The following is a 22,022-nucleotide window of genomic DNA, read 5'->3' on the forward strand; positions in this document are numbered from 1 at the left end:
TACATTGCTTCTCTGAAGGCATTAGAACACAGTAAGGGTTAATTGAAGAATTCCAAGAAAAAAAAAAAAAAAACTAGTGCAGCCATTTCCTCCATGAAGGAGAAGTCCATCACCTTCAGACACTAGCAAAAAACTGGGGACGGGTTATAAAGGAGGGGCCCTTTCCTGTGTCATGTACTGTACCATTAAGATAAAAAATGGTGGCTTTATATATATACGTAGAGCAGGGATTCCTTCAGTTAAGCTGCTAAAATATCTTCTGCAGCCATCAGTACAAATAATTTACTGGTGGCCCATAGCAGAGTAGTAAATTAGAAGACTTTTATAATAAGTGCAGTTCGCTCCCAAGATCCAAAACTGCAAAAGGTAGTTATTTAGTTCTGGTTCCATAACAGTGGTAATAGCCATAGCAGCCCACAATGGCAGGCATCAGAACATTGCTATGGGGCCCCATGCTTTGTAGTTCGGCTTCTGTTCCACAATGAAGATGTACTAACCCTGGCCCCAGGCTCCAGTTAGACCTCTGATCAGCAGGGTGCACTGCCCGCCCAGCATATTAAGGTAAATCTTGCATCGGTAACTTCCCTTACGGCTTTATGTCATGACATTTTATACGATAAGTGCAGAGAGCAGTAAGAGAAGTCAGGATGGAATAGAAGTCCTACAAAAGGAAGATCTTGGATCACTGGCAGGGAGATCCCGCTAATTAACTTCCCAAGAGATTTAAGAATGTTGCGGGGGGGGGAGAGGGGGAGTGTCAGCTGTAAAGTGAACTATCAGTATGGGATGGATGGATCCTTTAAAAAGCTTTTATTGTAATGAAATAGGACTATACTATATAACAAGAATAATCAAACACATGGAAACAAAGAATTTTATTCCTTGTCCTTTACTCAGATATTCCATATACACATCTTAACATAAATTAAATAAAGCTCATGAAAAGGCATTGATCAGGAGGTAATCACAAGCATGTGTATATAAATAACATAAAATAACAGAATGTACAATACATAAAACTTCACACAAGTACTTTCCAAACCCAAATCTTAAACATGGCAAATAAAAAAAAAAATAAATAAATAAAAAGACACACCTTACACCTTAGATCAGATTATTTTATATTCAGCCAAGTATGGCAGATTAAATACAGGGAGGTCAGAACTGATCCAATGGGTCTAGTCATAGACATGAGACAACTGCTATCTGATCCCGCAGGTCACAGTTGGACTGAGAGATGATAAAGAAGGTATTCGTCCTCTGCAGACACCTAATAGCCAACTCAGGGTAAGAGAATGCCCAATAGGGATATATCCTCAGATGTTTTTCATGGATTCCCTAAGGCAGCCTTTCTAAATGCAGAGGAACCCTTGAAAAAAACTTTCCGGTCTCAGAGAACCCCTGATATAAATGACTATATCTACAACTCATGATACATTAGTGTGATGGTCAGTGGGAAGAATGCTCCTTACACTTGTGGTCATCGGAAAGAATTACCCCCTTACAGATAGTTAAATAGATCAATGGTGTCGGTGGGAACTTTTCTGAGAGGCAGAAATTGCTCAAGGAACCCCTAGCAACTTCTGGAGTTACCGTTGAGGTTCATGGAACCCCGGTTGAGAAACCCTGCCCTAAGGTAAGGTCAATGTCAGGAGAGCCTGCTCAGCGATTAAAGTATACCGGTCATCGGACAAATACAGGAGCGGTCATTACTGGCCTCTATCTTAAAATGCTATATGCCTGACTGGTTTGCTGACCCATATTAAGCATGTAGATATGGACATTGGACTTTTCTCCAGCAGTCTGAAGGTGACTAGGTACCAATATTTAAGACTGCAGAAAAGTCAAAAGTCCATATCTGCATGCTTGCTCTGGGTCTGCAACCAGTAATTTCAGAAGGAGTGCTCACCAATGGCAGATTCAAGGTTTCTCTCATGACAGGTCACCTTTATACATTCCCACTTGGGCATGTTTATGCTACAAAATGGATCTTCTCTTCATCATCTCATGTCTACGGCTAGACTCAGGGAGATGCCGATAAAAAAAATGTAATAGACAACCATGGAGATCTGTGGATAGTTCCATGAGGACAGGGGACAAAGATGCAAATAAAATGCAGGAAACAATGATCTGGGGTGGAGGAACCTGCCCTTTTTAAATGGGTGTTGGAATTTTTTGGAAGGGCGACAATGGAACACTTGCCATAGACTGCTGATTTTATGGCCTACGCTCCACAACAGATACCCTTAGAAAGGTCAGAGCCACAAAATTTTCTTATTACAATGGAGCTCTTCACCAACGTTTGCTGTGATCTTTTAATTAGATCTTCATCTACATATCCCTGACAGCCATCAGATTAATTAGGACAGCCCTGTATATCATTTAGAAAGCAGGTAGGTTGCCATCTTGTTCACCAAACCCATGTTTCAGAAGATGCGGCCTATCAACAAGAGAGATGACTAGTTGCTGGTGAATCGATAACTTCAATAAGCCTATAAAAATGGCAGCCACTGCAGTGGGTCCAAAGGAATCAGTAGCACAACACAGCCAACAAGTCCAAATAATTATTTATAATTCACATCCCACATGTCTGGAGTATTAGGTAGAAGGAAGGTGGACATCTAGTAGTTCCTCTTGGAAATCAACAGGCAATACCTCTCTCAAAAAAAAAAATATTTGGGTAAAAGCCATATTTACACGAACGTCAGCTGAGTGATTTCCCACCAACTGGGTTTTAAACACAAAGCTGTTCATGGGTAGGTGGTCTAAATCAGCAAATGTCATGTGACGATCATTTGACACTATCGTCTTATAACCACTTTACATCGGCATGGCTTCTCAATCATGTGACTGCTGCGATTGTCACATGATCGGGAGCTCAGGCCGCTGGCCCACGCTGCAGCATGAAAACATCTCACGGTGACCTGGCTTCTGGGGTATTTTGCAAATTATCGGTCTTTTTTTTTTTTTTGTATATGAATGATAGTTTGACATCAGCGGCCACACATGGCATTTACCCAGAAATCAATTGGACTGTTGTATTTCCAGAACCCGTTAATGCTGGCTATACATGTTACAATCTGATTGTATAATCTCCATTGGAACTACCAACAACTAAGCAGTGGCAATAGCCTTCCTGACTGGATACAAATAGAATGGATTATATAGGTAAGCATTTACACTTTATAGATATTGTACAATTAGATTATAACATGTATGGCTAGGCTGACCACCCATTACCACTGGGGATGAACAGACTTCATGAAAAAAAGAATGCAAAATAAAGCAGATTTTATAAATAAAAAATGACTTAAAACCTATTTACATTTCTCATATATGACTTTCCAGGTTATACAAAGACTGATAAATGTACACACACACACATTCGTAGCCATACATCTAAACACACATCAGTCCAAATCCATACAGGGCAAAAAACCAGAACGGGTTTTTGAATATAATCACAGACTGAGAGAAGGATCTTCAAAGGAATCTTTTCATAAACTGCCCACATTACAAGGAATCCGTCAGGAGATAAAGATGGGAGCTGACTTGTTTTTGGAAGTGCCAGTTCCAGGGTTGACACAGTAAGTGACAAGAACGCAGCCAGTAACTTTTTTGAACTCCAGTTTGCGAGCTTGTTCTAGGTCAGTCATTCAGTGGGTAGCATGCAGGAAAAGGACTGACGTCTCTGGAACACACACTTTTACAAACAAGTCAACAATGGAAGCGTCTATATTTCTTTCCTTACAGGTTCACTTTAAAGTGGACCTGTCCTTTGCCTATGAAAGATAAAGCAACAGGTTCTTTAAACTGCACCCCTTACCAGAAGGACAAATTCTTTCCCCCAATGGGAGAGAAAAGAAGTCCTAGGTTGTGACTTACACAGGGCTGAAGACTCTTTCCAATTCCCATATGACAGCACTAGGCTAATCACGAGGGTTATAGACCACATATGACAGCACTGGACCAATTACGAAGGCAAAAATAATCTTTCACAGCCCCTATGACAGCACTGAGCCAATTATAAGGGGTGATGACTTTCCCCAACTTCCATATGACAGCATTGGGTCAATCACAAAGGTCAAATATATTCTACCAGCCCCAATATGGCAGCACTGGGTCAATTAAAGAATGAAGACTTCCCACAACATCCATATATGACAGCACTGGGTCAATCATAAAGGCTGAAGACTCTCTACCAGCCCCAATATGACAGCACCGGGCTAATCAGGAGGCTGAAGACTCTCTCCCAACCCCAATATGATAGCACTAGGCCAATTATGAGGACTGAAGACTTCCCACAACCTGCATATGACAGCACTAGGTCAATCACGAAGGCTGAAGACTCTCTACCAGCCCCAATATGACAGCAATGGGCCAATCAGGAGGCTGAAGACTCTCTCCCAACCCCCATATGACAGCACTTAACCAATTGTGAGGATTGAAGACTTCCCACAACCTGCATATGACTGCACTAGGCCAATCACGAAGGCTGAAGACCCTCTACCAGCCCTATTACAGTTGTACTAGATCAATTACGAGGGCTGATGACTTTCTCCCAACACCCATATGACAGCACTGGACCAATCAGTAGGCTGAAGACTCATCAACCAACATAAGACACCAGCAATCATAAAGCCTGAAGCCACTCCCCCCAACGCACAAATGGCAGCATTGGGCCAATCCAAAGGACTGAAGACTCTCTCCCAACCACTATATGACAGCACTGGGCCAATCACGAAGCCTGAGGACTCTCTCCAAAACCACAAATGTTGTGCCAATCATGAGGGCTGAAGACTCGCTCCCATTTCCCATATGATAGAATTGGGCTAATCACAAGGGAAGAAAATACTCTTCCTATCCACATGACAGCACTGGATCAATCATCAGGGCTGAAGACTCACCAGATCCCCAACGTGAGAGAAAAGAGCCTTTCCCCAACCCCCATGTGACAGCATTGGGTCAATCACCAAGCACCAGTGCTGTCAAGGGGAGTAAGTCACAAGCTTCCCTATACCCAGGAGTAACGGGTATTTTATGTTATCCGGTGGCAGAAGAGAGCATCAAGGTTAGGGAATGGAAGGTGAGGTATGTGCAGCTGGTCGGGTCAGCAGATAAAGTGTATGTCTGGGCAGTACATGCACATTTCCCCATGTTGCGTCTCCTTATAAATGCTGCAAGTATAGAAAAATACCAGAAATCCAGTGAGTTCCTAACATCCCGTAGTGAGCTGACAACACTGACTAAAATCCCAAGCAGTGTTGTCAGTCCTGCCTGAGTTCTCCTCTGTAGGACTATAGAACACCTTATTTATGAAGATGGGGCAAGGGGGTGGTGCTCTGTAGTCCAGCAGGGGGGAATTCAGACAGGGCTGAAAACACTGCCGGGAATTTCAGTGCAGCGGAGGCAGCATTGTCAGCTCACTACAGGAAGTAAGGAGCTCACTGGATTTCTGGCAGATCATTTTTCTGTACTTTTTAAAGACATTAATCATGGTGAAATGTGCATAGATTGCAGAGATGCACCAAATACTTTTTATTTTATTTTTCCGTGAACCTGTTACTTCTCCCTGCATGAGTAAAGCACGGGTTCACTTTAAGGTCCAGTAACCCTAAAACTACAATTCACACAAATGATCTAATATTTCCATTTACAAATACATCAGTAAAAAGATTCTGACAGCTGTACAAAAACATGAAATATTTGGCATCGCTTTAACAAATTAGTAAAAGGCGGCTCACCGGGGTGTCCGCAGTGTCCTTCCAAGGGATGCAGGACAGCGATTTGCGACATGTAAAAAAAATCTCACAGATTATTTTCTTACATCAGTGTTTCTGATAACATATATCTGTAAATGTAACGTATTGATTGATTACCCCAGTTATACTACTAGTCCTTTAAAACTGAAACCTAGTAAGAAAGCCCATAATGCTGGTGTGAAAGGCCCCCTAGTGGACAGTCTAGACTCTAGGAATATAAGAAGAAATTCAGCAGACACCTGACCTGTTGCAGGGATGGTGGGAGATCTCCCCACTGGGGTTGAAGATTGCAGAAAAAGCTCAGACTAGATCTCACTCCAATTAAAAATTAAACTGGCCTGAGCTGCATACTGGGAGCCAGATTGTGTACATTTTCTACACCAAGTATACTATATATCTAACCTGTATAAAAAAAAAAAAAATAGATCTATGTACTTACCTATTTTTAATCCGGTTTGGTCACATGATCTTGCAGTTTGGGCTCCTCTGTCAGTAAGTGGCTGCTGCAGGGGAGAGGAGGGAGCTTCGACAACAGCTTTGAGCCTACGAGTGACGTCACGGCTCCCAGAATTCCTAGTTGTTGTCTAAAGCTTCCTGAGCCAGAGCTGCAGGATCGCGCAACCAGAGCGCATTAAAAACAGGTAAGTACATATAACTTTTTTTATATAGAATAGGTGGGATAGGTGGGGAACGACAGTTTAGTGAATAGTTAAATCTAGGCTTTTATTTCACCTTAAAGTGGAACTAAACCCTTCTTATCCTTCTCAGCCAAGGAAGCTGCCATCTTGGCCTCAGTTTCATCTTCAACTGCCATGATGCTGCACATGTGATCAGTTATGACACCAGCCATTGGAAGGTGTGAAAGTTTGGTGGAGAACACAATCAAATGTGACAGTAATGGCCCGTACACACGATCCGAATATTGTACAAAAACGGTTGTCTGAGGAAGGATCGTGTGTACACAACTTTCGACAGCCGATCATGACCGTTCATCCGATCTTATTCGGTTGGGCATGCACGAAAATTTTCCTCATACAATTCCAGATCGTACGATTTTGGTTAGTCAGTATAGTTGTCGTCCGAAAATTCAATACAAATACATTACAACACATGACATCACTTCCGATTTTTTTTTCTGTCGTACGAGAATTTTCGTGACTTTATTTAGCCATTCAATTTCTACTTGCGACTATTAAGCGAAATTGGTCGTACGATATTCGGATCGTGTGTACGGGCCATAAGGCTCAGCTCGGTACAGCGTGATTTTTAAAAGGAGGCCGGTGCGGTTTTGTTCACTGGTTCAATTGCGAGTCAGGTGCAAATTTTTACTTGAAAATCACACCCGAACCAGACTGAAAAACGCACAGAGCTCACTATAAAAAAAAAAAAACGCACTGATGCCGGCCCACAGATATGCAAACCAGCTCCATAGAGATGGCTGCCGGGTTCACATGTCACACGAATTGGATGCAGTTCAAAACGCATCCAATCTGCACACACGTGAACCCAGCCTTAATTTCCTGGCATGCCAGGAATGCAAAAATGTTTTTTAAACTGTTAAATTGATGGGTTTAGTTCCGCTTTAAAGCAGAACTAAACCCTTTGTTTTAAGTGCCGGTTCACACAGGGGCCTGACAAGTCGCCTCCCATTCTGTACAATGGAACCGTTCTAATAGGAGCGACGCAAGTCGCTCCGACTTAGAAAAAGGTTCCTGTACTTCTTTTGGGGCGACTTGAGGTGACTTGCATAGACTTCTATACAGAAGTCGTTTTGCAAGTCGCCGCGGTGAGGCGACCTGCAAGTCGTGCCGCCCCTAGTGTGAACCGAGCCTAACAGTTTCAAAAAACAGTTGCATTCCAGCAAGTTCTGGAAATGTAACTGTCACATTTGGTTGTGCATTCAATTAAACCATCCAATGGCTGGTGTCATAACTGGTCAAATGTGCAGCATCATAGCAGCTGAAGATTAAACAGAGGCCAAGATGGCAGCCTCCTTGAAAACAATAGGAAGGTTCAGTTCCATTTTAAGGTCTTGGTGACCTTTTAAATCTTGTAATTGTAATTATATTGGAGGTGATTGGAACACATATAGTAAAGGACATAGGAGTGTACAGATCTGAGAGTCTCCTCCCCCCACCTCACCAATCAATGCGTATTGGAGCTCTCCTTTAAACAGACAAGGGAATAATAACAAAACAATAAATACAACTATGGATATTTCTTTTTCCTAAGAAATAAAAATGTTGAACTTTAATGATGTTTAATTACACATATTAAAAACCTTATTCCCGTAAAGGATTGCACTTAATGCACACCACATACTTCCTTAAAGGTCCCATATTTTTTTTGTTTTTTTATCGTTTAAAACACTGGTGTCAATGTTCTGACATAAAGATCAACTGTTCACAGCTTGAGTGGTCAGTGGTGCTTCACAAGATCGACCTCTGATTACCGTGACAAAAAAAAAAAAAATGGAGGTATCTTTTCTTTTTTTATTCTTCCCCACCAAGACCTCCGCGTGCAGCTTTACCTAGACGTGTGAACGGAAGTGGCTTTTAGAAAAGGAACATTCGTCCTTTACAGTGCTGCTCATGGACGCGACTAGGGGGAGCTTCTGCCCCGGTTTGGCCCGCTATAGTTTATCTATTTACAAAACAAGCCGTAAAAAGTGCCTGCTGGGCCCACCGGCTCGGGGGGGCTGCGGAGTGATGGTCTGCAAAGTCTTGTTAATGTTGTAATGACGATAAAATCAGGAGTGTGAAAAAGAAGGCGGTGATGCACAGTAACCTCTTGAATAGGGCCGAGCTTTCCTTCGGGACGCAGATCTGGGCCAGGTCGTTGGTTATGTGGGAGATTTCGTGGGCCGCACACACGAAGATGAAGGTGCTGATGATGATGTTGAGCACCGGGTTGCCCGGAATGAGGACCAGGATGCCTTTGGTGTCCGCCGCCAGCCAAATGTGGTATTGACAGATGAAGAGCTGCAAGGAAGAACACTTTGCTAAATGTTTGGTCTTTTAGCAATATAAAAATAAACTTTGCGTTAGCTTGGAGTACATGGAGGATCTGAAAACAAATATGCAAATGTTGACTTTTCAGCAAAAGTCAACAGCTAAAGCCTTGTCTTCATCTCTAATCACTCCCTGTCAAAGAATATGTAAACCAGTGGTCTTCAAACTGTGGCCTAGGGGTTGGATGTGGCCCTTTGCCTGCCTTTATCTGGCCCTTGGGGCACTATTCCACCAACTGACACCAATGATGGAGCACCATTCCCCCATCTGACACCAATGATGGAGCACCATTCCCCCATCTGACACCAATGATGGAGCACCATTCCCCCCTACTGACACCAATGATGGAGCACCATTCCCCCCTACTGACACCAAGGATGGAGCACCATTCCCCCCTACTGACACCAAGGATGGAGCACCATTCCCCCAACTGACACCAAGGATGGAGCACCATTCCCCCCTACTGACACCAATAATGGAGCACCATTCCCCCCTACTGACACCAAGGATGGAGCACCATTCCCCCAACTGACACCAAGGATGGAGTACCATTCCCCCTACTGACACCAAGGATGGAGCACCATTCCCCAACTGACACCAAGGATGGAGCACCATTCCCCCAACTGACACCAAGGATGGAGTACCATTCCCCCAACTGACACCAAGGATGGAGCACCATTCCCCCTACTGACACCAATGATGGGACACTATAAAGCCTGAAGGCACGTAGACGTGGTGTATCTGGATTTTGCAAAAGCATTTGACACAGTTCCCCATAAACGTTTACTGTACAAAATAAGGTGCGTTGGCATGGACCATAGTGTGAGTACATGGATTGAAAACTGGCTACAAGGGCGAGTTCAGAGGGTGGTGATAAATGGGGAGTACTCAGAATGGTCAGGGGTGGGTAGTGGGGTTCCCCAGGGTTCTGTGCTGGGACCAATCCTATTTAATTTGTTCATAAACGACCTGGAGGATGGGATAAACAGTTCAATCTCTGTATTTGCGGACGATACTAAGCAAAACAGGGCAATAACTTCTCCGCAGGATGTGGAAATCTTGCAAAAAGACCTGAACAAATTAATGGGGTGGGCAACTACATGGCAAATGAGGTTCAATATAGAAAAATGTAAAATAATGCATTTGGGTGGCAAAAATATGAATGCAATCTATACACTGGGGGGAGAACCTCTGGGGGAATCTAGGATGGAAAAGGACCTGGGGGGGTCCTAGTGGATGATAGGCTCAGCAATGGCATGCAATGCCAAGCTGCTGCTAATAAAGCAAACAGAATATTGGCATGTATTAGGGGATCAACTGCAGAGATAAAACGATAATTCTCCCGCTCTAGAAGACTCTGGTCCGCCCGCACCTGGAGTATACTGTCCAGTTCTGGGCACCAGTCCTCAGGAGGGACGTACTGGAAATGGAGCGAGTACAAAGAAGGGCAACAAAGCTAATAAAAAGGTCTGGAGGATCTTAGTTATGAGGAAAGGTTGTGAGCACTGAACTTATTCTCTCTGGAGAAGAGACGCTTGAGAGGGGATATGATTTCAATTTACAAATACTGTACTGGTGACCCCACAATAGGGATAAAACTTTTTCGCAGAAGAGAGTTTAATAAGACTCGTGGCCACTCATTACAATTAGAAGAAAAGAGGTTTAACCTTAAACTACGTAGAGGGTTCTTTACTGTAAGAGCGGCAAGGATGTGGAATTCCCTTCCACAGGCGGTGGTCTCAGCGGGGAGCATTGATAGCTTCAAGAAACTATTAGATAATCACCTGAATGACCGCAATATACAGGGATATGTAATGTAATACTGACACATAATCACACACATAGGTTGGACTTGATGGACTTGTGTCTTTTTTCAACCTCACCTACTATATAGTAAACTGTCCCTTTGCTTAGAAAGTTTGGAGACCCCTGATGTAAACCAAACATTTCATATAGCTGATATGTGCCTGCTGTACCATGTACTTGAATGAGAAAGTTTCCAGTTCTTATTGTGTGAAATCCCTGGTGTTCCTGCCAGTCCCTCTGCTTTCCCATAAAAAAATTGACCACACTAGGCACTTCTCTAGCTATACTTCTGGGAAGGCTGTCCACAAGGTTTAGGAGCGTGTCTATGGGAATGTTTAACCATACTTCCAGAAGCACATTTGTGAGGTCAGGACTCTTGCCATTGAGGAAAATGATGGGAGACCTCTACAATCCTGCCCATGTGATTCATGAGACTGCTTTGTTGACCATGGCCGTAGGGGGCTCTTCACCACGAGATAATCCAATTTCAATTTATTTCCTCACCCCATTACCTGGTGGTTATTGGTTATCCTTGGTTACAGAGGCACAACCCCTCTTTTGATTGGCTTCGGCTGAGGTTCATTCCTGGTCGCCACAATGCAGTAAGACATGGATTATGGTGTTGGGTTGTTTCTGAGGGGTTGGGCTTGGCCCCTTAGTTCCAGTGAAGGGAAATCTTAAGGCGTCAGCATACCAAGACATTTTGAACAATTTTATGCTCCCAATTTTGTGGGAACAGTTTGGGGATGGCCCCTTCCTGTTCCAACATGACTGCACACCAGTGCACAAAGTACGGTCCATAAAGACATGGATGAGCGAGTTCGGGGTGGAGGAACTTAACTGGCCTGCACAGAGTCCTGATCTCAACCCAACAGAACACCTTTGGGATGAATTCGAGCGGAGCCTGTGAGCCAGGCCTTCTCATCCACATCAGTGTCTGACCTCACAAATGCACTTCTGGAAGAATGGTCAAACATTCCCATAGACACACTCCTAAACCTTGTGGACAGCCTTTCCAGAAGAGTTTAAGCTGTTATAGCTGCAAAAGGGTGGACCAACGCAATATTGAATCCTACAGACTAAGACTGGGATGCCATTAAATTTCATGTACGTGTAAAGACAGGCATCCCAATACGTTTGGTAATATAGTGTACATGTATGCATGTACGTATAAGTGTGTGGGTAGGTGCACGTGGGTGTATATACACACACTTGTATGTCACAGAGTTATGTGTGTACTGTATGTAATGCTTGAAAGGACTGTCAGAAATGGCAGATCTATTACAGTCAGGTCCATAAATATTGGGACATCAACACAATTCTAATCTTTTTGGCTCTATACACCACCACAATGGATTTGAAATGAAACAAACAAGATGTGCTTTAACTGCAGACTTTCAGCTTTAATTTGAGGGTATTTACATCCAAATCAAGTGAACGGTGTAGGAATTACAATAGTTTGTATATGTGCCTCCCACTTTTTAAGAGACCAAAAGTAATGGGACAGATTAACAATCATCCATCAAACTTTCACTTTTTAATACTTGGTTGCAAATCCTTTGCAGTCAATTACAGCCTGAAGTCTGGAACGTATAGACATCACCAGACGCTGGGTTTCATCCCTGGTGATGCTCTGCCAGGCCTCTACTGCAACTGTCTTCAGTTCCTGCTTGTTCTTGGGGCATTTTCCCTTCAGTTTCGTCATCAGCAAGTGAAATGCATGCTCAATCAGATTCAGGTCAGGTGATTGACTTGGCCATTGCATAACATTCCACTTCTTTCCCTTAAAAAACTCTTTGGTTGCTTTCGCAGTATGCTTCGGGTCATTGTCCATCTGCACTGTGAAGCGCCGTCCAATGAGTTCTGAAGCATTTTGCTGAATATGAGCAGATAATATTGCCCGAAATACTTCAGAATTCATCCTGCTGCTTTTGTCAGCAGTCACATCATCAATAAATACAAGAGAACCAGTTCCATTGGCAGCCATACATGCCCACGCCATGACACTACCACCACCATGCTTCACTGATGAGGTGGTATGCTTTGGATCATGAGCAGTTCCTTTCCTTCTCCATACTTTTCTCTTCCCATCACTCTGGTACAAGTTGGTCTTGGTCTCATCTGTCCATAGGATGTTGTTCCAGAATTGTGAAGGCTTTTTTAAATGTTGTTTGGCAAACTCTAATCTGGCCTTTCTGTTTTTGAGGCTCACCAATGGTTTACATCTTGTGGTGAACCCTCTGTATTCACTCTAGTGAAGTCTTCTCTTGATTGTTGACTTTGACACACATACACCTACCTCCTGGAGAGTGGTCTTGATCTGGCCCACTGTTGTGAAGGGTGTTTTCTTACATAGTTACATAGCTGGTAAGGTTGAATAAAGACACCAGTCCATCCAGTTCAACTTGAGTGAGTGTTGGTGCACGTCCACAATTGTCCCCATCCCTATACATTGTGATCCATCAAAATGCCCATATAATATTATTTTATTTAAGGTACCCATATAGCGCCAATTTTTACACAGTGCCACACACACACACACACACACATCGGTCCCCACCCCCAAGGAACCCACAATCCAAGGTCCCCAACCCACACACTAGGGCCAATTTATTATGGCATAAGAAAAATAAGAGGTTGCGCTAATACTAATAAAGCATAATAAATAATTTACAATGAAGAAAAATTCATATAGAGATCGTGAATAAATCAATGTGCAAACCTTAGTGATATAGAAAAAAACCATACAATAAAACATCAGTTAAGTGTTGTGGAAAGTCCATAAAATAAAACATCAGTTAAGTGTTGTGAAAAGTCCAAATCACCAACAATATGCAAAAAAAAAAAAAAAATCCAAGTGGTATAAATGGAGGTCTGTGACAACAAGGGAAGGTCCACCACCAGAAATGGAAGGGGTTGGTCCTTACCAGAAGGCCATGACCCCCCACCACAGAGGATCACAGCAAGCAGGGATCTTTAAAAGCCAAAGATGGGAACTGTCAGCGATGTCCACCAGAGGTCAACTCATCAGCAGCAGCTCCAACGACCGAGGGCATAGACACCATAAAATAGAAGGGGCTCACATAGTGTAAAACCACTTACATTTATTAAAAATAAAGTAAAAAACAGATGTGCACTTACAGAGTGTCAATAGATAAAACAGCCTTAAGTCCGGCTCCGTGGCCACCGGAGCTCGGACAGACCCGTCCTACTGGAAAGCAACTCGCTTGGGGGTGACGTCAGCGCGTCGTCTGGCTCCGCCCTACGCGTTTCGTGACATCATCACGTCTTCCTGTGCCCCTGGAAGACGTGATGATGTCACGAAACGCATAGGGCGGAGCCAGACGACGCGCTGACGTCACCCCCAAGCGAGTTGCTTTCCAGTAGGACGGGTCTGTCCGAGCTCCGGTGGCCACGGAGCCGGACTTAAGGCTGTTTTATCTATTGACACTCTGTAAGTGCACATCTGTTTTTTACTTTATTTTTAATAAATGTAAGTGGTTTTACACTATGTGAGCCCCTTCTATTTTATGGTGTCTATGCCCTCGGTCGTTGGAGCTGCTGCTGATGAGTTGACCTCTGGTGGACATCGCTGACAGTTCCCATCTTTGGCTTTTAAAGATCCCTGCTTGCTGTGATCCTCTGTGGTGGGGGGTCATGGCCTTCTGGTAAGGACCAACCCCTTCCATTTCTGGTGGTGGACCTTCCCTTGTTGTCACAGACCTCCATTTATACCACTTGGATTTTTTTTTTTGCATATTGTTGGTGATTTGGACTTTTCACAACACTTAACTGATGTTTTATTTTATGGACTTTCCACAACACTTAACTGATGTTTTATTGTATGGTTTTTTTCTATATCACTAAGGTTTGCACATTGATTTATTCACGATCTCTATATGAATTTTTCTTCATTGTAAATTATTTATTATGCTTTATTAGTATTAGCGCAACCTCTTATTTTTCTTATGCCTTTTTTACAATTGATGTTTTTGTGAGGATTGCTGCTTTTCACAATATTTGAGTTGCACCTGGTTTTTAGCGCAGTTTTTTTTCCACCATTTCCCAATTTATTATGGACAGAAGCCAATTAACCGATTAACCTACCAGCATGTCTTTGGAGTGTGGGAGGAAACCGGAGTATCCGGAGGAAACCCATGCAGGCACAGGGAGAACATGCAAACTCCAGGCAGGTAGTGTCGTGGTTGGGATTTGAACCAGCGACCCTTTTTACTGCTAGGTGAGAGTGCTACCCACTATACCACTGTGCTGCCCCACCAGGGAAAGAATTCTTCGGTCATCCACCACAGCTGTTTTCTGTGGTCTTCCGGGTCTTTTGGTGTTGCTGAGCTCACCGCTGCGTTCTTTTTTAAGGATGTTCCAAACAGTTGATTTGGCCACGCCTAATGTTTTTGCTATCTCTCTGATGGGTTTGTTTTGTTTTTTCAGCCTAATGATGGCTTGCTTCACTGATAGTGACAGCTCTTTGGATCTCATATTGAGAGTTGACAGCAACAGATTCCAAATGCAAATAGCACACTTGAAATGAACTCTGGACCTTTTATCTGCTCCTTGTAAATGGGATAATGAGGGAATAACACACACCTGGCCATGGAGGCACATATACAAACTGTTGTAATTCCTACACCGTTGACCTCATTTGAATGTAAATACCCTCAGATTAAAGCTGAAAGCCTGCAGTTAAAGCACATCTTCTTCGTTTCATTTCAAATCCATTGTGGTGGTGTATAGAGCCAAAAAGATTAGAATTTTATCAATGTCCCAATATTTATGGACCTGACTGTAGATAAAATGAGGGTCAGAGAGTGAGGACAGGATACATTGTTGGCTGGGGATACGCTGCAGAAGACAATATGAAACCGGGAACATGTTACATGAGACTAGTAGAGATCAATGCCATTACCCCAATCAGTGGTCCCACTACAGGGTCTGAGGGCCACACATCACATACCAAAGGGCCGTATGTGACCCAGGGGCCGTAGGTTGGGCACATGGAGGCCAGGGGTGTTGTGTTCAGGTATAAGATCTGAAAAGACCATTGTGCGATGTCTGCTAGTGCCTTTACCAAACACGCACCAGTACTTACCTCTAAGGATATTTTACCAAACCAGGCAAAGAAGGAGCTGTATACAGAGCGAGCGTATCCAGGAATGTTCCTAATGAGGACAAAGGCTAAAATCTGCAGGAAAAATACAAGACAGAAATATTTTACTTATTATGTAGCACATTGAAAAGCTAATCCCATATCCCCCATAGTGTAGGACACGTGGCATTGGTGAGATCTCAGTGAAGATGGGACACTGCAGGGCTCAGGAGTACTGTTCTGGGAGGATATCCTCTCTTCAATGTCACCTACCACTAAGAGATGGCATAGTGTCCAGACATTCAACAATACAATAACTTTGCTTCATGCTGGCAGCGTATCTGACTGGAATATGTCATACTAAAGAAACAGTCGGGCATCAAGATTACAGGTGAATGCGACCAAACAACATAACATTTGGGTGTAGATCCCCACCCAGGGAACCATAGGTGCTGTGTACAGCTGCCCATAAAAATCAATGGCTGTAACTGGGTATACATGAGAACTTGCGCAGACTGTTCACATACAGGGACGTACCAACGTGCAAAAGTGTTTAGACTTTTTGCACATTAAAACGGAGTTCTAGCCTCTAAAAGTCAGTAGCTACAAATACTGTAGCTGTTGACTTTTAATATAAAAGGACACCTACCTGTCCAGGGATCCGGCGATGTCGGTCCCCCGGCTTCGGGTGCAGGCGCCAGAATTGCAATTAAGGCAAGGCTTTAGGCTGGTTTCCTACTGCACATGCGCGAGTCGTGCTGCGCTTTCTGAATGGCCCCGTCCTCTTCTGGGACACACACACAGGTCCCAGAAGGGAACAAAGGGGGGGGGGAGGAGCCAATGCAAGTGAGGAAATTACGTACCCCGCTGCGGCAGGGTAGGACGGAAGTCCCGCAGGAAACCAAAAAAAAAAAAAAAAGGCACAAAACAGCAAGGTTTGTTCAAATGATTAAGATTTAGTTTTTATTTAGAGTGGAACTCCGCCTTTAATGGTAGTGTATGCATTTTTCTATATAGAGGGTAAATGTGTTGCTTCGGTTGTTGTATGGGAATTTAAACGTGGTTCTAAAGGCTGAAGTTGTTTTCCCTAATGCATTGCATTCTATGCAAAAAAAACCTTCTGCATGCAGCTCCCCCCCCCCCAACAATTCATTTCTATACTTACTCCAGCCTGAACCCGATCCAGCGATGTGCACGAGAGCAGAGGTTCTCTCCGCTCTCTCCCTCCTCATTGGCTCAGAGACAGCAGTGGGACCAACTGGCTGCTGCTGCTGCTGTCAATCACAGCCAGTGAGGAAGGAGCAGAGGGCAGGACCCGAGCCACGCTCTGGATGTCAATGGACACACAAAATGTGGCTCGGGAGTGAGCCCGCACCAGTGCCCTCAGAGCAAGCGGCTTGCTATGGGGGCACAAGGAGAACTGGTAGGGGGACCCCAGAAGAGGATTGGGACCACTGTGTGCAAAATCATTACACAGAGCAGGTAAGTATGTGTTTGCACTTTCAAACTTCATCAATCTTACTGTGATAGATAAAGACTACATGTGCTGAAACATTTATCTTCCCTGGAGAAACTGCTGGCCCAGGCTCTCTCTTGTGCTGCTCACATCCAAAATGTCCAGAGCGGCCTCTGGTCCTATTATCTCAGCTGAAGAGAAGGATCAGCCAATGTGATCTCCTTCTGCAGAGAACACATAGGCTCCATTCATAGATACAGAAAAAAGTGCAGCGCTGGATATATGCAAAACCCATAAAATGGTGCTATTAAATAATTATTATATACAAACCATGTACATTGGAAATAAATCAAGCACAAATATATGCACCTATGTAAAAGAAGTGCTTCACCATAGGAATACGTGTGTGGTTAATACCACCATAATGACATATCTCAGTAAAATTCAAGAAACAAAACAAAAGTGTCCATAGAAGGTTTATGATTGAAGTGACTTTGTTGTAGAGATAAATTCGTGACTGTCACCGTGATGTACGCCCGTCACCTTGTGTAGATTAAAGGCTTACCAGACAGCCTCTGATCAGGGGCATAATAGCATCAATTCGTGGTGTTGTCCTCACAGGGAACGGACCTCTTCCAGGATGGTATATGTATGTCAGCAAACGATCTCCATAAGCCTCCAGACAGCAACCCAATAAGGAAAAATCACTCCCAGATAGCCAAGGGGAAAAGAAAGGAAATTGCACCAACCTCTCACCCTCCACCCCCGACCTGCTGACGACGTCCTTTACACAGAACTCTATGTAGTACCTGAGCGAGCAATTTCCTTTCTTTTCCCCTTGGCTATCTGGGAGTGATTTTTCCTTATTGGGTTGCTGTCTGGAGGCTTATGGAGATCGTTTGCTGACATACATTTACCATCCTGGAAGAGGTCCATTCCCTGTGAGGACAACACCACGAATTGATGCTATTATGCCTCTGATCAGAGGCTGTCTGGTAAGCCTTTAATCTACACAAGGTGACGGGCGTACATCACGGTGACAGTCACGAATTTATCTCTACAACAAAGTCACTTCAATCTTTAACCTTCTATGGACACTTTTGTTTTGTTTCTTGAATCTTACTAAGATTTGTCATTATGGTGGTATTAACCACACACGTATTCCTATGGTGAAGCACTTCTTTTACATAGGTGCATATATTTGTGCTTGATTTATTTCCAATGTACATGGTTTATATATAATAATTATTTAATAGCACCATTTTATGGGTTTTGCATATATCCAGCGCTGCACTTTTTTCTGTATTTATCTAGTAGTGCAATTTATCAAGGTTATAGTGCTTAGCTGCAGGATATTCCTTCACAGGTTGTTTTATTCACTTTGAAATTGATTTACACACCTAGCGCAAATTTTTTTCTTCTATAAACATAGGCTCCATTCATACCTGAGCGTATTGATTTACAGTGGGGCAAAAAAGTATTTAGTCAGCCACCAATTGTGCAAGTTCTCCCACTTAAAAAGATGAGAGAGGCCTGTAATTGTCATCATAGGTATACCTCAACTATGAGAGACAAAATATGGAAACAAATCCAGACAATCACATTGTCTGATTTTTGAAAGAATTTATTTGCAAATTATGGTGGAAAATAAGTATTTGGTCACCTACAAACAAGCAAGATTTCTGGCTCTCACAGACCTGTATCTTCTTCTTTAAGAGGCTCCTCCGTCCTCCACTCATTACCTGTATTAATGGCACCTGTTTGAACTTGTTATCTGTATAAAAGACACCTGTCCACAACCTCAAACAGTCACACTCCAAACTCCACTATGGTGAAGACCAAAGAGCTGTCGAAGGACACCAGAAACAAAAATTGTAGACCTGCACCAGGCTGGGAAGACTGAATCTGCAATAGGCAAGCAGCTTGGTGTGAAGAAATCAACTGTGGGAGCAATAGCTAGAAAATGGAAGACATACAAGACCACTGATAATCTCCCTCGATCTGGGGCTCCACACAAGATCTCACCCCGTGGGATCAAAATGATCACAAGAATGGTGAGCAAAAATCCCAGAACCACACGGGGGTACATAGTGAATGACCTGCAGAGAGCTGGGACCAATGTAACAAAGGCTACCATCAGTAACACACTACGCTGCCAGGGACTCAGATCCTGCAGTGCCAGACGTGTCCCCCTGCTTAAGCCAGTACATGTCCGGGCCCGTCTGAGGTTTGCTAGAGAGCATTTGGATGATCCAGAAGAGGATTGGGAGAATGTCATATGGTCAGATGAAACCAAAGTAGAACTGTTTAATAGAAACACAACTTGTCGTGTTTGAAGGAGAGAGAATGCTGAGTTGCAACCAAAGAACACCATACCTACTGTGAAGCATGGGGGTGGCAACATCATGCTTTGGTGCGGTTTCACTGCAAAGGGAACAGGACGACTGATCCGTGTACATGAAAGAATGAATGGGACCATGTATCATGAGATTTTGTGTGCAAACCTCCTCCCATCAGCAAGGGCAGTGAAGATTAAACGTGGCTGGGTCTTTCAGCATGACAATGATCCCAAACACACCGCCTGGGCAACGAAGGAGTGGCTTCGTAAGAAGCATTTCAAGGTCCTGGAGTGGCCTCAACAGTCTCCAGATCTCAACCCCATAGAAAACCTTTGGAAGGAGTTGAAAGTCCATGTTGCCCAGCGACAGCCCCAAAACATCACTGCTCTAGAGGAGATCTGCATGGAGGAATGGGCCAACATACCAGCAACAGTGTGTGACAACCTTGTGAAGACTTACAGAAAACGTTTGACCTCTGTCATTGCCAACAAAGGATATATAACAAAGTATTGAAGTGAACTTTTAATATTGACCAAATACTTATTTTTCACCATAATTTGCAAATAAATTCTTTCAAAAATCAAACAATGTGATTGTCTGGATTTGTTTCCACATTTTGTCTCTCATAGTTGAGGTATACCTATGATGACAATTACAGGCTCCTCTCATCTTTTTAAGTGGGAGAACTTGCACAATTGGTGGCTGACTAAATACTTTTTTGCCCCACTGTATACGGTATGTGTAGATGAAATTGTATGCATTTTTTTTTCATTTTAGATGGGGAACGGGTTGGAACCTGTCTTGATTTATTGCTGTCAGTATTCTCCATGGCCCCCTTTATCTTGGTGATTTTTTTTTTTTTTTTTTTAAGAAAAACAGTGGTTATTACCAACAAAAAAAGCTCTATTGCTCTCAAAAATGATATAAAATGAATTTGGGTACAGTGTTGCATGATCAGGTCATTTACAGTTAAACAATCACAGTACTGAAAACTGAAGGGGTATAATACAGGCTGCTACTCAAGTGGTCAAAGTATCCCCCACCCCTCCTATTTTCCCGGGATTGGAACCGTTTGGGATTGTATAAAAGTCGTTTTATTAATACATCACATAATAAAGTCATACCTGTACAACAGAGACTGAGGGGTGCATCGCATTGCAATCCGTCTTGTTTTTACAACTGCTGGCCCAGATTGAGTACGTCTAGGGGAACAGAGAACACCCATATCACATTATGAGAAAATTACAGTCAATTTCCAATCACAACACCAACCTGCTAAAATACAGTACATTATGATAATTTGTATTCGCCATCACACACACTTAGATGCAATACCCCATCTCACCACTAGATGGGAGAAGTGCACAAAAGACCACAATGGGAAATCTGAAGCTCGCTCTGGGAAGGTTTAACATAATATAAAGTCTTTTAACCACTTCCCGCCCGGCCTATAGTGGATTGACGTCCGGGAAGTGGTTGCGTTATCCTGACTGGGCGTCATATGATGTCCAGCAGGATAACATGCCACCGTGCGCCCGCATCGCGGCGATCGGTGGAGCGGTGTGTCAGCCTGACACACCGCTCCACCGATCTTGGTAAAGAGCCTCCGGCGGAGGCTCTTTACCACGGGATCAGCCGTGTGCAATCACGGCTGATCACGATGTCAATAGGAAGAGCCGTTGATCGGCTTTTCCTCACTCGCATCTGACAGACGCGAGTAGAGGAGAGCCGATCGGCGGCTCTCCTGACAGGGGGGGTCTGCGCTGATTGTTTATCAGCGCAACCCCCCCTCAGATCACCCCTCAGATCACCACACTGGACCACCAGGGATCGCCACTAGGACCACCAGGGAAGGGGCAACATGTGGATGGCCAGATATGTACCCCATGGCCAACCACATGTGCCCAATCTGTGCCAATCAGTGCCCACAAATGGGCATTGATTGGCACCGTTATGTTTCAATTATGCCCAGCAATGCCACCAATAAGTTTTATCAGTGCCACCAATCAGTGTCATCAGTGTCACCTGCCATTGCCCATTGGTGCCACCTGTCAGTGTCCATCTGTGCCCATCAGTGCCCACCTATCAGTGCCCATCAGTGCCACCTATCAGTGCCACCCATAAGTACCCATCAGTGCCACCCATATGTACCAATCAATGCCACCTACGAGTGCCCATCAGTGCCACCTATGAGTGCCCATCGGTGCCACCTATGAGTGCCCATCGGTGCCGCATAACAGTGCCACCTATCAGTGCCCATCAGTGCCACCTATCAGTGCTCATCAGTGCCGCCTATCAGTGCCCTACAGTGCCACCTCATCGGTGCCCATCACTGGCGCCGTATAAGTGCCCGTCAGTGCAGCCATATCAGTGCCCATCATTGAAGAAGAAAACATACTTATTTACAAAAAATTTTAACAGAAACAAAGAAAAACTTGTTTTTTTTCAAAATTTTCAGTCTTTTTTTATTTGTTGCGCAAAAAATAAAAACCGCAGAGGTGATCAAATACCACCAAAAGAAAGCTCCATTTGTGGGAACAAAAT

The 22,022-nt window shown here is 43.7% G+C and overlaps 1 protein-coding gene across 1 annotated transcript in view; it reads right to left on the minus strand.

Moving 5' to 3' along the window:
* Window positions 1–860: 860 nt before the first annotated feature.
* The window catches only part of CASD1 (CAS1 domain containing 1), a 101,271-nt gene continuing 80,109 nt past the window's right edge, over window positions 861–22,022 (minus strand). The window contains exons 16-18 of the mRNA XM_073629588.1: window positions 20,603–20,680; window positions 15,687–15,779; window positions 861–8,743 (exon numbers count right to left, since the gene is read on the minus strand). Of these exons, the coding sequence (XP_073485689.1) occupies window positions 8,489–8,743; window positions 15,687–15,779; window positions 20,603–20,680 (426 nt within the window). The 3' untranslated portion in view covers window positions 861–8,488. The remainder of the gene's footprint in view (window positions 8,744–15,686; window positions 15,780–20,602; window positions 20,681–22,022) is intronic.

The sequence above is a fragment of the Aquarana catesbeiana genome, linkage group LG05, assembly GCF_042186555.1.
Source record: "Aquarana catesbeiana isolate 2022-GZ linkage group LG05, ASM4218655v1, whole genome shotgun sequence".
In the NCBI taxonomy this organism is placed as follows: domain Eukaryota; kingdom Metazoa; phylum Chordata; class Amphibia; order Anura; family Ranidae; genus Aquarana; species Aquarana catesbeiana.